The sequence below is a fragment of the Podospora pseudocomata genome (assembly GCF_035222375.1).
Source record: "Podospora pseudocomata strain CBS 415.72m chromosome 2 map unlocalized CBS415.72m_2, whole genome shotgun sequence".
Classification (NCBI taxonomy): Eukaryota; Fungi; Ascomycota; class Sordariomycetes; order Sordariales; family Podosporaceae; genus Podospora; species Podospora pseudocomata.
This window is the reverse complement of record NW_026946365.1, coordinates 434,404-447,220: the sequence shown is the minus strand read 5'-3', so window position 1 is coordinate 447,220 and position 12,817 is coordinate 434,404. Positions and strand designations below refer to the sequence as shown.

The window sequence follows — 12,817 nt, the reverse complement described above, 5'->3', positions numbered from 1 at the left end:
CTATCCACATACGTCTGCTCAGTAAGATTCCATGGTGACTTGTCCATATCTCCATCTAGTGATCATCAAGCGAGGAGGGAAAGGTTCGGATGGATGACACCCCGCGAAGGAAACCTTTCCGCCCGCAGAAGTGGCAATTATGTGACTTCACTTACGCTGTTGGTAAGGTCCATCGATATTGGCAAGATGGCTAGGAGATATCTACCATCTTCATCTCCGTCTCCGGGTTGCGTAGTCAGGCATCTGCCTCATTATCAGCAACATCACCACACAGTATTGTTTATTCCCTATGCCTTTACTGCCACCCTGGTATCAACACCAACAACATGGGAGGCCCATTCCAAAACGAAAGACGCGTGGGAATTTTGGTAACTTGATTTCAAAGTACCTAGGTAGCAAACAAATAACCGCAATATAAACACCTCAGCCTCACCTCCTAGGCACTGAGTCCTCAGTTCCACAGCATCTTAATAAGCTTGAACCATTCCTCCCATATTTCCCGCCCCCATCAGGCTCTGCCTTATTAATTATTGACCTGACCCATTTCTCTATTCTTCTGTCTCTCCCAGCCCGCCTAACTATCTACCCTATCCAACCAGCTCACCTCTCCACAAAAATCGAATTTGCGTGTTTGTGCTCATGTCTAATTGCTACGTTCCACAGATCTGGTAATCCCTCTTGTGGCTCCATGATCCGAACCCAACCTCTTCATCGCTGCAAATCGCCGTTTTCCCCTCCTCCTACCTCACTGTGGATGGTCCTTCCCTCCACCTTGCCTACCCGCCCACACCCATACCCATACACAGTTGTTTCTCAGATTATGCCTGTAGGGACCAGGGAAGAAACCCCAAAATCAAATCCTCTCCAATGAGAGAAGCCAAGCCCCCGGCCCCCAAAATAAAACAAAAACAGAGGCAAGGAAAAAAAATGTCTCTGTTGTTTATTTGACCTGGGGAACCCCTACCTACCTTTGTGCTCCCCTTGTCTACCCTGTAATCGTGTAACAAGACTCAAATTACCCGCATATTCTGCCCCCCCCCGCGTCCCCCCTTTCCTCTCTTATCCTCCCGTTGGATACGTTTTTGTTGAGAAAGGGGGCGGGGAAAGAGATGTTATTGACAGGGACTATGCTTCCGGAAAACGAGGCTTGTCTTGTCCCCCCCCCACCCCCTTTTCTTCCGCTTCCTCCCCCACCCATTTTTGAAATGGCACATCCACCACTCCTTCGTATATCACCTCTTTGCGTAACTATGGGCGCTTCACCCCTCTTCTCAAAAAGCAAGCTCAAGGGTTTGGCGAATATATGCACAGTCAACATGATTTTGCATACGCTTCTTTTATCATACCAGGACATACCCGGTAAGGGCAGGAGAGACATGGGAAAAGGGAGTAAAAGGAGAGAAAGAAAAAGGAGAAATCGGGTATTTGCATCCAACCTGTACAACTTACCCTTTTCTGAGCAAGGCGAAAAACCTAACACATCCCTTCCCTGGAGACTGCACATTGCTTGTTCCACCATATGCAGAACGAAAGGGCCCTCGTGGGGGAACAGGGCCCCAGTGATAGAATATGTTTCCGGGAAACATCCTAAGAAATTGGGGGTCCCCCATGTTACTAGACATCATGTACCACCACCCCTGCCAGAGAGCTATCGTAAACTCCAAAAGAGCATCATGTACGCTCATCGGGTTCGGTGTTATCGCAGACGTGGGTTCCCCGGGCCCCGGTCGTCGTCTATCCCTTTGCTGACGGGATCCTTCCGATATCCGAAGATCGTCCCAACATGGCCGTCTTCCATGAGGCACCGGGCCTTCGGGAACCAGAAGAGAAATATGGACGGCGATATTTTCATGGAAATGTTGTGCCTGAGAAGAAGAGGTCCGGGTGGGTGCAGCGCGTCTGGCTCTTCTGGGAACTGTAGAGTTTGACCGGTCCCTGAGCTAGCGAGCTGTGCAGGGCAATATCTGCAAGATGGGTAAGAGACAAGCGCGGCAAAGGCAAAGCCAACACATGAGAGCAGTCAATGGGCAAGGGATGCTTGTTAAAAATAACACCCTGCAGAAGTCGCTGGTCTTTTTGTCGTCATCATCAAATCCACCACTCAAAATCTCGTGATAGTTTTAAGAGCATGTGACGGGCCAGCCCAAGAAATAGTGTGCTTGCTGACATGTGCGCCGTTGGGATTTCTCGCGTTCCGAAAGGAGGGGAGGGAAGCGTTGACGATCAAGCTGACAGGTACTACTGCAAAGGCAAGAAGGCTTCTCCTCCAATGCCTTGGTTTCCCCAGGAAGAAGCAAGCAGGCGGCGTCGAGATGCCATTCCGTGATGTGGCTTGCCTGGAGAAGCTTCTCTCGACAATGTTCCCGCAACTGACACATCAGCTGTCCCAGCGAGGGTATTTTCCGCGATTCTATATGCATGTATTCGATAATCGCAAGTGCTGGTTTTGAGCCTATTGGTGCCTCCTATGCAGTCACCCGAGTCACTGAGGACAACCCATGACAAAGGTCACCGCCAGATGCCTAATCAAGAATGACACTGGCCTGTGCTTTCCGTATTTTTAATATTGCAAAGACCTGGGAAAACGCCATAATAAGCTTGTGACACGCTGATTGTTCGAAGGCATCGCCGATTCTGATGTTGATCTCCATCCGCCTGAGCCACGCTGGACAGCGGCGGCCAGGGCCCTAAGGCATGCATCTGCCGTGACCTCGAGGAACCAAGTAAGTAATCCTTGAAGACGTAGTAGTGATCGGCAGCGTACGCAGGAAGCCTCGGTCGGCTGGCTGCCGGATGGCAGAGGTATCTGGATGGGAATCTTCAGAGTCGGCACTGAATTTGGGATGCTCGTACCCTGATCTCCAGCCTTCCCGCTCTTTCACCGCAACGTTTCAGCCGGCTGATCGTCATAGGGGCCATTGCTCCAGTGTAGGCGGTGATGCTGCTCCAATCCCGGCAATCTCTATGTCCAGATCTATAAGACGGAGGGCGTACAGTCAGTCCAGAGATGAGCTCAGCTGAACAAGATGAGAATAACCACTCTGAGACGTCGATCCGTATTCCACCATGTCGAGATATCTCGGAAGCCGGAACAAATCGTCTCTGGTGGCTTGTTGTTCTGGGGTTCAAATGATGTGCAGCACAATAGACTGCCGAAGACGCGATTCCACTGGTGCCAAGGTGTTTTGTGTTATCGGATAACAGGGAAATTGACGCTTGAGGTGTTGAAGAAGCACACGGGCTTCCGTCTGGAGTTTCGGCAGGCAGGTCCTGTCTCTCGTCGGCCCGCCTGCATTTCCGACGGGAGGTCCTCAGTGGTTGTTGGGTGTTTACCTTCTTCAAACGGGCGCCGCGTCAACCGCCAGGGCAGAAAGCTGGGACAATGGAGGGTGGATCGCCGTTAAAAGCGTCCTTGGTAGGCCAAACATCACAATCAGGAGATTTGTCCATGTTCCAGATGGGAGTTCCATATGCGTGAGTTTGGTTTCCTGCCCTCGGGGGAGGGGGGCTTGTTGTCGAAGATGGCGATCAGCAACTGCTTGCACAACCTGTGTCGAATGTTCCAAAAACGGCCAGTCAGCGGTCAAGTTGTCGACTGCGCATTAGGGCCGATTGATGTGTCTGCTGACAGGCCTCGCGAGAGCGGTTGCGGGCTTTGACAAGCTTCTCACCACCGTTGCGAGATGCGGCAGAGAAAGGAGGTCGAAAATCCTCCGCATCCGTGATCCGATGCTCTGTGTCTTGGAGCATCCGCGGCGATGAACGATCGGCAGATGGGAGCCCAGCAGACGGAGAGGGCACGGACTTGGTCTTGATGATGATGGTTCCCTCTGCTCGGAAAGCGGGTTGTTGATGATATTGTCTGTGCTCCGTTGCTTGTTCTCAGGTCATGGATATGCTTACCTTAGGTAAGCAACCCTTGGCATCACCTCGAATCTCCATAGTTCACACTAGCGGACCGCAGTGGGGACCAAATTCTCCGAGCCGGCAAGCTGTTCGACTCCATCACCTTGACCACCTCTCTAGGGCATTTGCCTGCAACAGAGGATTGTTATGTTTCACGATGATGCCCTTCTGCACGAGTCCTCGTCAGCCCAAGCAGCGGTGGCAACTCTCCTTCTTCCAGCTCCGTCACCTCACCTCACCTCACCTCACCGCCAACAAGCCAGCCAGCCCCAGCTGGACTGGAACCGAGCCGGCCAGGGACGGCGACCTGGGACCATGGAAAAGACAGGACAGATATTTTCTGCCTCTGGGAACCATCTGTGCGCAGATGTCTCTCGTCCAATGGAGCGCAGAAGAAAACCAACAATCTCTCGCTCGAGTCCTTTGGATTTGATTGGCTGATCTCTCCTTGGTTACGAGCCAGTCACGAACTACAACGCAGTTCGGAACAGTGACTTTGTCTTCCGTATCGGTCGGTAGGCTGGGGAAGTCAACAAAGGTAGCCTCCGGACTAATGCAGTAACTGTGGCACCACCACCACCACTACCACCCCATTGTCGAGCATCCTTTGTCGTTCCTGGAACCACACTAACAGCCGTTTTCTAGAATAGCGCCGTTAACCTGTTGGCTTAACAGTCAAACGTCGACCAACTGCCAATAGCTCAGCTGCCGATTGCGTGCTGGTCCCTGGGAATCAGGGGAGGAGGAGAAGAAGACGAGATTTACTTTTTTTTTCGCGCTACCATGAGCTCGAGACCCTGTAACTGTCTGCCTGCCTTGCAGGTGCGCGCTCTATTTGCAGGATGCATGCTACCTGCATCGGATTTTCCGTGGCACTCCAGCAAGCCCAGTGCAACTTCGGAGCATGCCCACAAGGTCAACCTCGACTATGCCCCAGTCCCGTCTGGTCTTTTTCGCTACCTCACTCGACTCCAGGCCTTGACTGGACGCAGATACAAGGTACGACACCCAGCAAGCTCACCATGTTGACATTGCCCCCACCCACACCCCGCTTATGCATTCACACGCTTGCATATCGAATATGCGAGGCTCAAGCCGCGGGAAGAAGAGGGTGTAGGACCAGGTAGGTAGTTCCTCAGCACTCGAGTGGCCACTGCGTCATACACCCAGCTTCACATCTCTCCCACACAAGCTCTTTCACCCCGGCAAGCCTCTTGCGCCTCTCCTGTTTGTTAGTATTCGTTGTTACTTGGAGCTGGGAACAGAAGAGGGGCCTGTCTTGCAAGGTTCCGTCCCGAGCGAGTTGTGCCGTCTTTCTTCATCTCATTTTGCATCAAGGACGGCATCCAGCTCACGATGTCCAGTTGTCGGATCTATACACCGGCACACCATCAGATCGCGCAGGTCGTCCATATTCCGTGTCTGGTGGCCCCATGGCTTCGAATGAGACGAAAGCCAGAGAGCTCGAGGGCCTCATATAATTCTGTCCATGCTGACCTGGCCGTTCACCAGCGCCACTGGCGCGTGCCCTGTATGAGAACGGTTCAGTCATGTAGCAACGAGTATGGCCTGCCTGTCCCTGTCCCATGACTTCAGGGACCCTTTCTCCTTCCCGCTTCCTTGTCAATCACCAGGAGAAAAGAATGCTGCCCTACCACAGATATTCCACCGAGCAGGTCTCACACAACTCGTCGCTCAAGTGGGTCGTGTCTCTAAAATATCGTCCGGGCATTAGCGCGGTGGACGGCTTCTTTTCTTTTAACCGGGCCTCCTCGAGCCCCTGGGCATTTCTTTTTAAGCGTCAAGCTACTTGGTCCTCCTGCCCTCGCTTCTCTAAACTTAATTGTCTCCCCCTCTCAAACGCGTTTGCTCCGTCCAAGGTCAGCTTACCGCTCACTCCCCCTGCTGGATCCGTCCGAAAAGGGCTTGGGTAATGGCTGTGGCATCTTACGTCTTCTCCTCGTGGGCTCTCAAGACCTGATCAACCCTTCCGCCCGCCTTATCATTCCGAGTTACTGCCCCCATAACACCTTACGTAGTTCTTCCTGCAGCCTCCTCGAGCCGCCAAACGTTATATTATACTCTCTCCCCACCTCCCTCGCACCCTTCACACACCCCTTGTTCTTCAAACTCGTCTTATTATCACCCTGACCCCTCCGACTGTCACCTCACCTCTACTTCGCAACACACTTTCAGCTGTTTATACTCCATCGCGCTGCAATCTTACAACACATCACCCTTTTCAACATGGCTTCCTCAAAGCCCCGTCAACCTCGTCTACGCGCCTCATGTGATGGCTGCTTTCATGCCAAGGTCAAGTGCTCCAAGGCAAGGCCAATATGTTCTCGCTGTCTAGCTTGTGGGATCGAATGCCGGTATTCCCCATCTAGCAGGGCCGGGAAACCAAAATCCGATGGCAGCTCCAACACACAGTCGACAACGCCCACTGATATGACGGGAATGACCTCGCCAGTATCTGACGACAAGGGCATGCTGTACTCGGTCCACCAGACAGCGCACCCACTATACAAGCTGGAAACTGGATGGCACACACCTCCCACTAGCGTGGATGGAAGCATGAGCCGAACGCATTCCATGTCTGGGTTGGCTATGCTGGGTATGGAAACAGGTTCGACCACCCACGTGGATCCGACAATGGCCACCGACATCTACTCGACAGGCATGCCTTGGACCCCACCCAACGACATGTCTTCCCAGTTTGTTGACTCCCCAGCCATGGCAGCCCAGCTCAACCACGGGCGTTCCCATTCGTACGACTTTGCCATGTCGGCAGCCATGCCGCCTTGGACCGATCCAACTGCCGCAGACATGTACACATACGGCCAAACACAGATCCCGACGCCTGGAAGCATGTCAGCTACCTATTTCCCCAGCCCTACCGCGACGCCCCAGCTGAGGTCAACACCAAGGACAAAGTCCTCGTCGAGCTCGGCAAGCTCTGGGGGCTCCTGCACATGCTTTACCGCTTGTTTGCAGTCGTTACAAGCACTTCACAATGCCTCCAGCCCTGGAGCGCCACCCTTCGACCTCGTGCTGTCTTTGAACCGCAAAGCAGTGGAGGGATGTGCCTCGATGCTCAGTTGCCCACGATGCATGAGCAGGTCAGGAACACACACGGCAGCGATGCTGCTCGCGACCGTCATTGGCAAGATCACCTCCTTCTATAAGAACGCATCCCACACCTATTTTGAGAACGGCAGTATCCCAGCGGCGACGTCACCAAATGCGCTGGGAGTTAGCCTGGGCGGATACACGCTTATGGGGGAAGAGGGAAGATGGCTCGAGCTGGAGATCCTGGCGCGTGAGCTACGAAAGCTGGAAGAGGTGTATGCTCAGTTTCGTGAGGTTTGTGCAGATCTATCTGAAGACCCCGAAGTCAGCCGGGCCATGATTGGATACCTCGGGCACAACCTCGGGTCCACCCTCGAAGTCATACACCACAGGAAAAGCGACATTGCCTACACATAGCCGTCCGCCCCGATGCAACGACAACGGTCCATTGCATCTGCAGCTCCCCTCTCCCATCAAACACCAACTGTATTCCGGAGTTCCGAAGGACTTTTTCTTCCTGGGTCTCAATTTCTTCTCGCTCTTGTCGTTTCCTTTTTCCGATCGGGTCGCTACCGCAGCGTCGGGGATTTGATGACCGTTGATGACCAGCTCAGAGAGATAATCGTTATTGTCTATTTTCTTTTTCTGTCGTTGATTGGTGGGAGGTCCCTTAGTCGGCCTACATCAGGAGAGGATGAGGTGACTGTCTCGCTCACAGTCCCCAGTCGTATATGGCCCTGGTTGGGTGCATTTGGCGAAATCAAGGCGTTTGTGGGGGGATTTTTAATGCGTCTGGTGTTTGGGAGTTGTCGTTATTCTGGGAGAAATGGGCCTGTCCTCACGGTTGACCGTTGAGGCCCAACAAAAGAGTTGGAACAGGTCTTGGCTAATATGCTTAACGGATGCTTTCAGGTTTCGAGTCTACAGGATGAGTGGCGGTGTCTTCGGCTGTTCCTTGGCTGTAATGCCACATGACTTGGGAACATTTGACCTGGATATTTGTTTTGGTATCAACGCAGTTAGAGGGTTGGCTTGATTTGGTGTTTTAGCGTTTTGTTTTGCCGGCCCTCCTGTACTGTATCCTAGCTACGCAACATTTAGAAAGAGAATCAAAAAGAGTAAAGACAGAATGCCAAGAATCCTGGTGGTCCAACCTCTCGAGCCATTTCACTGCACAGTGTGTCCCAGTTGCTTGGTTGGTCGTTTTGGGTGGGGTTCTCCGGGACGATGATTCAGCTGGAAGTTTCTTGGATGCGATACAGAGTGAGTTCAGCACAGAGCCCGCAGATGGGCCCGGGACTGGAACGAAGCGGTATTACAGATGTCACCATTTCACAGCCAAGAAGGGAGAGCATTCACTGGGGAGTGGGTGGCAAGCCCGAGATTACCAGTGATGTATTGCCTAACACTGGCTGGGCACAAGATTTAAATGATATAACTTTCGCCCTTTTTCTTTTCGCTGCCTACATATTATGACAAACGATTTTGAAGAGTTTAGGCTCATTCTCATCCCAGAAGCCACAAATGTGCTAGTAATTCCAGAATGGCAGATGAAAGAAACGGCGAGGTCTAAATAAAGTAGCCCAGGTTGGGTACGAATATATGATCGACTGCATAACAAAGACCATATCAACCGGGGTGCAGTGGTAAATCCCTTGCCAAGACCTTGACATGAGAATTCCACCCCACGAACCCAGAGCTCACAACACTCATCCTGCCGTATGAAACCAACATAAACGAGGAACCCACGGGTTGCAATGGCCGTCGAGACTGTGGACTGATGGTGATATGACCCGAGGCAGCAACGGTTAAAAGATGCAGCTGTGTATCAGAGTCGTTTTCTTGGGAGGCTAGCTTACTGCTTGTCGAGATTTATTTGCATATTCAATTTGTTCCCTCCTACCTAAGCTTCCGGAGTTACCACCACAGCGCTGGAGATAAAACGGCTTCCCCGCCCTCTTCACATAGTTGATCGCCACTGTCAAGAATGATGTGCACTACTGAGAGAATATCAAGAAAACACGCTGCAAATTCCAAGATAGCTTAGCACCTTGCCCTGGAGATCAACGCTTTGTCGATGGTTCAACGCTTCCCAATCCAGCACTGAACGGAAACAGGACTCACCACTGGAAGTTGGTGCCAGGGCAGGGCCGATGCCCCTTCAGACCTAGGCTGGGATACCCTGCTAGCTCTGCCTTCCCGATTAGGAACTCGTACATGCTTTCTGGCCAATAGCATTGCTCAGGGCAGCGCACGGTCCAGGTGGGCCAGGGTCTCTCACCCACTTGATCCAGACCCCCACTGTGCCTGGGTCCAACCCGCCTTGTCCCGCACACTATTTTCCTTTACTTCAAGCAACAAAAGCTGTCTGTTTTCTAGGCAAAAGAGCAGTCCCTCATCTCTCCCTGCCGTCCCCCGCTTAAAAGGATGTTTTAAGCAATCCGCTTCTTCCGCCTGCCCCCACAAGCAATAACTGACTTACATCTCTCGCACGAGACTCGGCCTGCGCAGGAGCAGGCAATTAAAGACGACTGATGTTCTATTCTAGGAAACCATCCCCATCCCATCCGTCTTCCCGGGCAATGGGAATCGGCCACAGAAGTTAATTATTAGAGTGTGCACATGGGAGACAACAACACGCGGGGGAAAGTTCCCTGCCTCGGGAATTCATCAACTCCCTAGCGAGCATCGCCCTCTTCACCAAGGCATTCTCAACCTCCCGCGGACGGGTCGCAACGCGGTCCGTTCACCAGCCGGCCATCACCGTTTTCGTTGACGACATCACCTTGGGGTTGTGCATGGACCACCTTAACCACCCCAACCACACTACTCCTGCGGCACGAGAAGGCCACCTCCAGGTAGCCCTTTACGCATCCTGGTGTAACCCCGTGGTTCCGAACACGCATTCTATTGCTAACGGCCCGCGTTACAGTTCCGCCTCTGCGCTCTTCTATCAATTAAATCACGCTAACGGATGCCCCAGAGAGTTCAGATCTGCTCATGGCTCGGCTACTTGCGCCGGGTGGCCTTTCCGCCATTCCAACATTCCACCATGGCTTCGAAGCCACGTTTTTCACCACTTGTCACATCGGCCTGTCCAACTTGTGGCTGGATTCCTCGAATTCACTACACGCTCACAACCCCGCACCCACTACCACTGATCATGGAGAGTTAGCTCTCTTTCAAGACGCTATATGCCGTGGTTGCGCTCAAACGATGCGGACAGGGTTGGATTGACCCACTCCCCGTATGCTAACATGACTTGATCAATGTCATCACGCTATCACTCACACTCTTCAGTGCGAAGCGGCTTAGCTTCTCGGGTGGCGAGCGGGCCGCTTCCTTAACTGCCTCTTTTCGAATTATGTAGCACAAAGCCACCATCGCTGGCCATTCGTCTCGACATTATCACCAAAGTGACCCAAGGCCTTGGATCATGTGTCGCGTTGAGACGTATGAAGCAACTCCACCCTTCTCGCAACCCAGCCCTGTTTGGGACATTCCTCTTCGATTGCCAGGTTCCAGGCCAGCAAACAGACCTCATCGCGGTGCGTTAATGACCTTGCCTGATACGCAGGGTTTTGTGGAGGCAAATGAGAAGGGAAACCTAGAGCTGATTGACAGATAGACAAGAGATGCTGTAGCACACTCACCAAGACCTATCGCCGCCAGCAACAGGCGTATCGCATCGCACGTATATGTCATCACGACCCGGATTATGGACAGATTTGGAACAGACGCAGTACACTACATACCTAACAGCCAACCAAGAACACACACACACACATACACATTTGGCCGGTCCCGAGTATCGTGGGCGCGCCTCTCTTTGAGACTGTTGGACGGTATGCGAGGGCAAGAACCCTGATCTGTATCTCTCAGCCGCGTCGGTCGGCTATCATGCAGCCTCTTCTTGCTGGAATCTGTCGATCTCGACCCTTTTCGATGCATCTGCACTGCGCCCGGTTCGGTAGGAAAGCCGATGCTGCTGCTTCACACACACTCGCCTGTCTTTTTTGGGAGACTGACGCCTTCAGGCAAACAGCCGCGTGAAGCACAGAGGTTCTATCCAGGTCTGGATGTCGTTGATAGGTTCAGCTTTCACCAGGGCCAAAGACCCCACCCACGTATCCGCCGTTTCGAATCCTTCTGGAGTGGTCTGGTGGCGCTTTTCTTCCAGGGAAGGCTTCTCGGGACCGAAGTGTATGCTTGTATGTGCAGCCGGTCAAGAGCAAGAAAGGGTCTCGTCACTTGCTTGGAGTGGTTTTCAAGACATCATGATACAGAAACATTGGGAGCAGCCCCAAACCATGATGTCGGAATATCAGACCACTGCAGCTGCAGTAAGGCAATTCTTTTTAGAACCAACCACAACCGAGACTCATACAGCAATTGCAGTAGCTGTCCTACCTTGCACGTTGAAAGGACCGAATGCAGCCATCGTATCTCCAGTCTCCTTGGAGCTTGTCTTGATCCATGATGGAGAGACCATGTTACTTTCTACATAGGTATGGCGGAACTCAAACTCGAGACAATGCCCAGCCTGTGCCCCATACGAATGCAAGCCATGTCTCAGAGCCAGGGAAGTCATATGGACTATTACTTGACCGCATACACCTCTCCAGTTGACGCACAGCCTCGTGTCTGAACTGACCTATAGGAGATTTTATTGACTGGCGAGTTTAGCTTCGGCATCTATCCGCCTCCGGGAACTAAGGCAAAGAAAGTCAAGGGGAGCACGGCCATTTAGTCAGTCGGTGAATGTTTTCCAACCTTCTCTCTATCCCAATTATCGATGTTGTCTGATGAACTGGGCGGATAGGCATAGAATGCTCGTGTCTTTTCCATCGTACGACCTTGACTTGACCTGTTTGGGAGGCGGATGGTTTATGATGTGGTTCAGTCACTCCACCACTCTGTGCTCTGGCTTGCATGAGACGGGGGTGACAAGGAGGAAATGATCTTCAACGTGACAGTTCTTTGGGGCTTGGGAGGCTTGAGGAATGGTGACGACCTGAACTTGGCAAAGTGAGGGGCAGACAGCCCCGAGAAGCCCAGTTCATTCACACGAGTGTGGTAATGAGGGGTCAGCCCATAGTCAGGCTTCCCAACCTCTTGTTCAGTGACCGGAAGGATGAGTAAGCAGGCGAGTTTGAGCAAATAACCAAGCCGTGGATTTGGCCAGCGCATCAAGCATCCAAGCTCTCCATCTGGTTCGGATCCGAAGGCCCGGAGGGGCAAACGCTACCAAAGCGCGCGGGAAGAGCGGGTTAAGGTGGTATTTTTTGTTGTTTCCTCCCATATTGCATGGTTCGCTTCTCGAACCGCACTTCCCCTTTTGTGTGTCCGTGTGTGAAGGGTAGAACAGCTTTTGGCTGTGGTTTTGCACACTTGTCCACCTTTCCCAATCTATGAATTCATTATGACCGGGCCATATTGAGGTTTGTCTCACTTCTCTACCATACTTGGCTGTAGGTCTAGAACCTCCCTCCCGTGCCGCGCGCGCTCAGGAATCCGATCTTTGGAACATGGGATTTCTCACGAATCTCGATCTTCGGGAAAGCTTGGGCGGGAAGGGTGGAAAGGCCGAACAACACTTGACCAGATCAGATCTAGTGTCGATCGCAAGGGAGTTGACTTGATTGACCGGTGAGCAATAATCGGACAGGGCAGGATGGTAGCGACCCACTGCTGGCTACTGCTGCTGCCGGGGAAGTTCCTCCGGGGAGGGTATGTGAGTTCCCGTCGACTAGTGGGAGCTGGTGGCCTGTTAGTGAATCATGATTGATAGGGAAGAAGGGGAAATCATGACGACGAGGTGGTATCTCTTTTGGTCGCT

General features: G+C 52.5%; 4 protein-coding genes across 4 annotated transcripts; all 4 read left to right on the top strand.

The window, feature by feature from the left end:
- Positions 1 to 3,470: 3,470 nt before the first annotated feature.
- QC762_200502 (uncharacterized protein) lies at positions 3,471 to 3,659 on the top strand (the record flags this gene model as incomplete). Its single annotated transcript, XM_062886939.1, has 1 exon — positions 3,471 to 3,659. One exon carries the CDS (start codon positions 3,471 to 3,473, stop codon positions 3,657 to 3,659), a length of 189 nt encoding a protein of 62 aa, XP_062746698.1.
- Positions 3,660 to 6,153: 2,494 nt separating this feature from the next.
- Positions 6,154 to 7,395, top strand: QC762_200500 (uncharacterized protein; the record flags this gene model as incomplete). Its single annotated transcript, XM_062886938.1, has 1 exon — positions 6,154 to 7,395. One exon carries the CDS (start codon positions 6,154 to 6,156, stop codon positions 7,393 to 7,395), a length of 1,242 nt encoding a protein of 413 aa, XP_062746697.1.
- A 1,997-nt stretch (positions 7,396 to 9,392) lies between these two features.
- On the top strand, positions 9,393 to 10,153 carry QC762_200499 (uncharacterized protein; the record flags this gene model as incomplete). Its single annotated transcript, XM_062886937.1, has 2 exons — positions 9,393 to 9,836; positions 9,962 to 10,153. Exons 1-2 carry the CDS (start codon positions 9,777 to 9,779, stop codon positions 10,151 to 10,153), a joined length of 252 nt encoding a protein of 83 aa, XP_062746696.1. The 5' UTR covers positions 9,393 to 9,776.
- Positions 10,154 to 10,194: 41 nt separating this feature from the next.
- Positions 10,195 to 11,365, top strand: QC762_200498 (uncharacterized protein; the record flags this gene model as incomplete). The annotated part of the gene is made up of 3 exons (XM_062886936.1): positions 10,195 to 10,205; positions 10,349 to 10,526; positions 10,607 to 11,365. 3 exons carry the CDS (start codon positions 10,195 to 10,197, stop codon positions 10,844 to 10,846), a joined length of 429 nt encoding a protein of 142 aa, XP_062746695.1. The 3' UTR covers positions 10,847 to 11,365.
- Between the last annotated feature and the right edge of the window lie 1,452 nt (positions 11,366 to 12,817).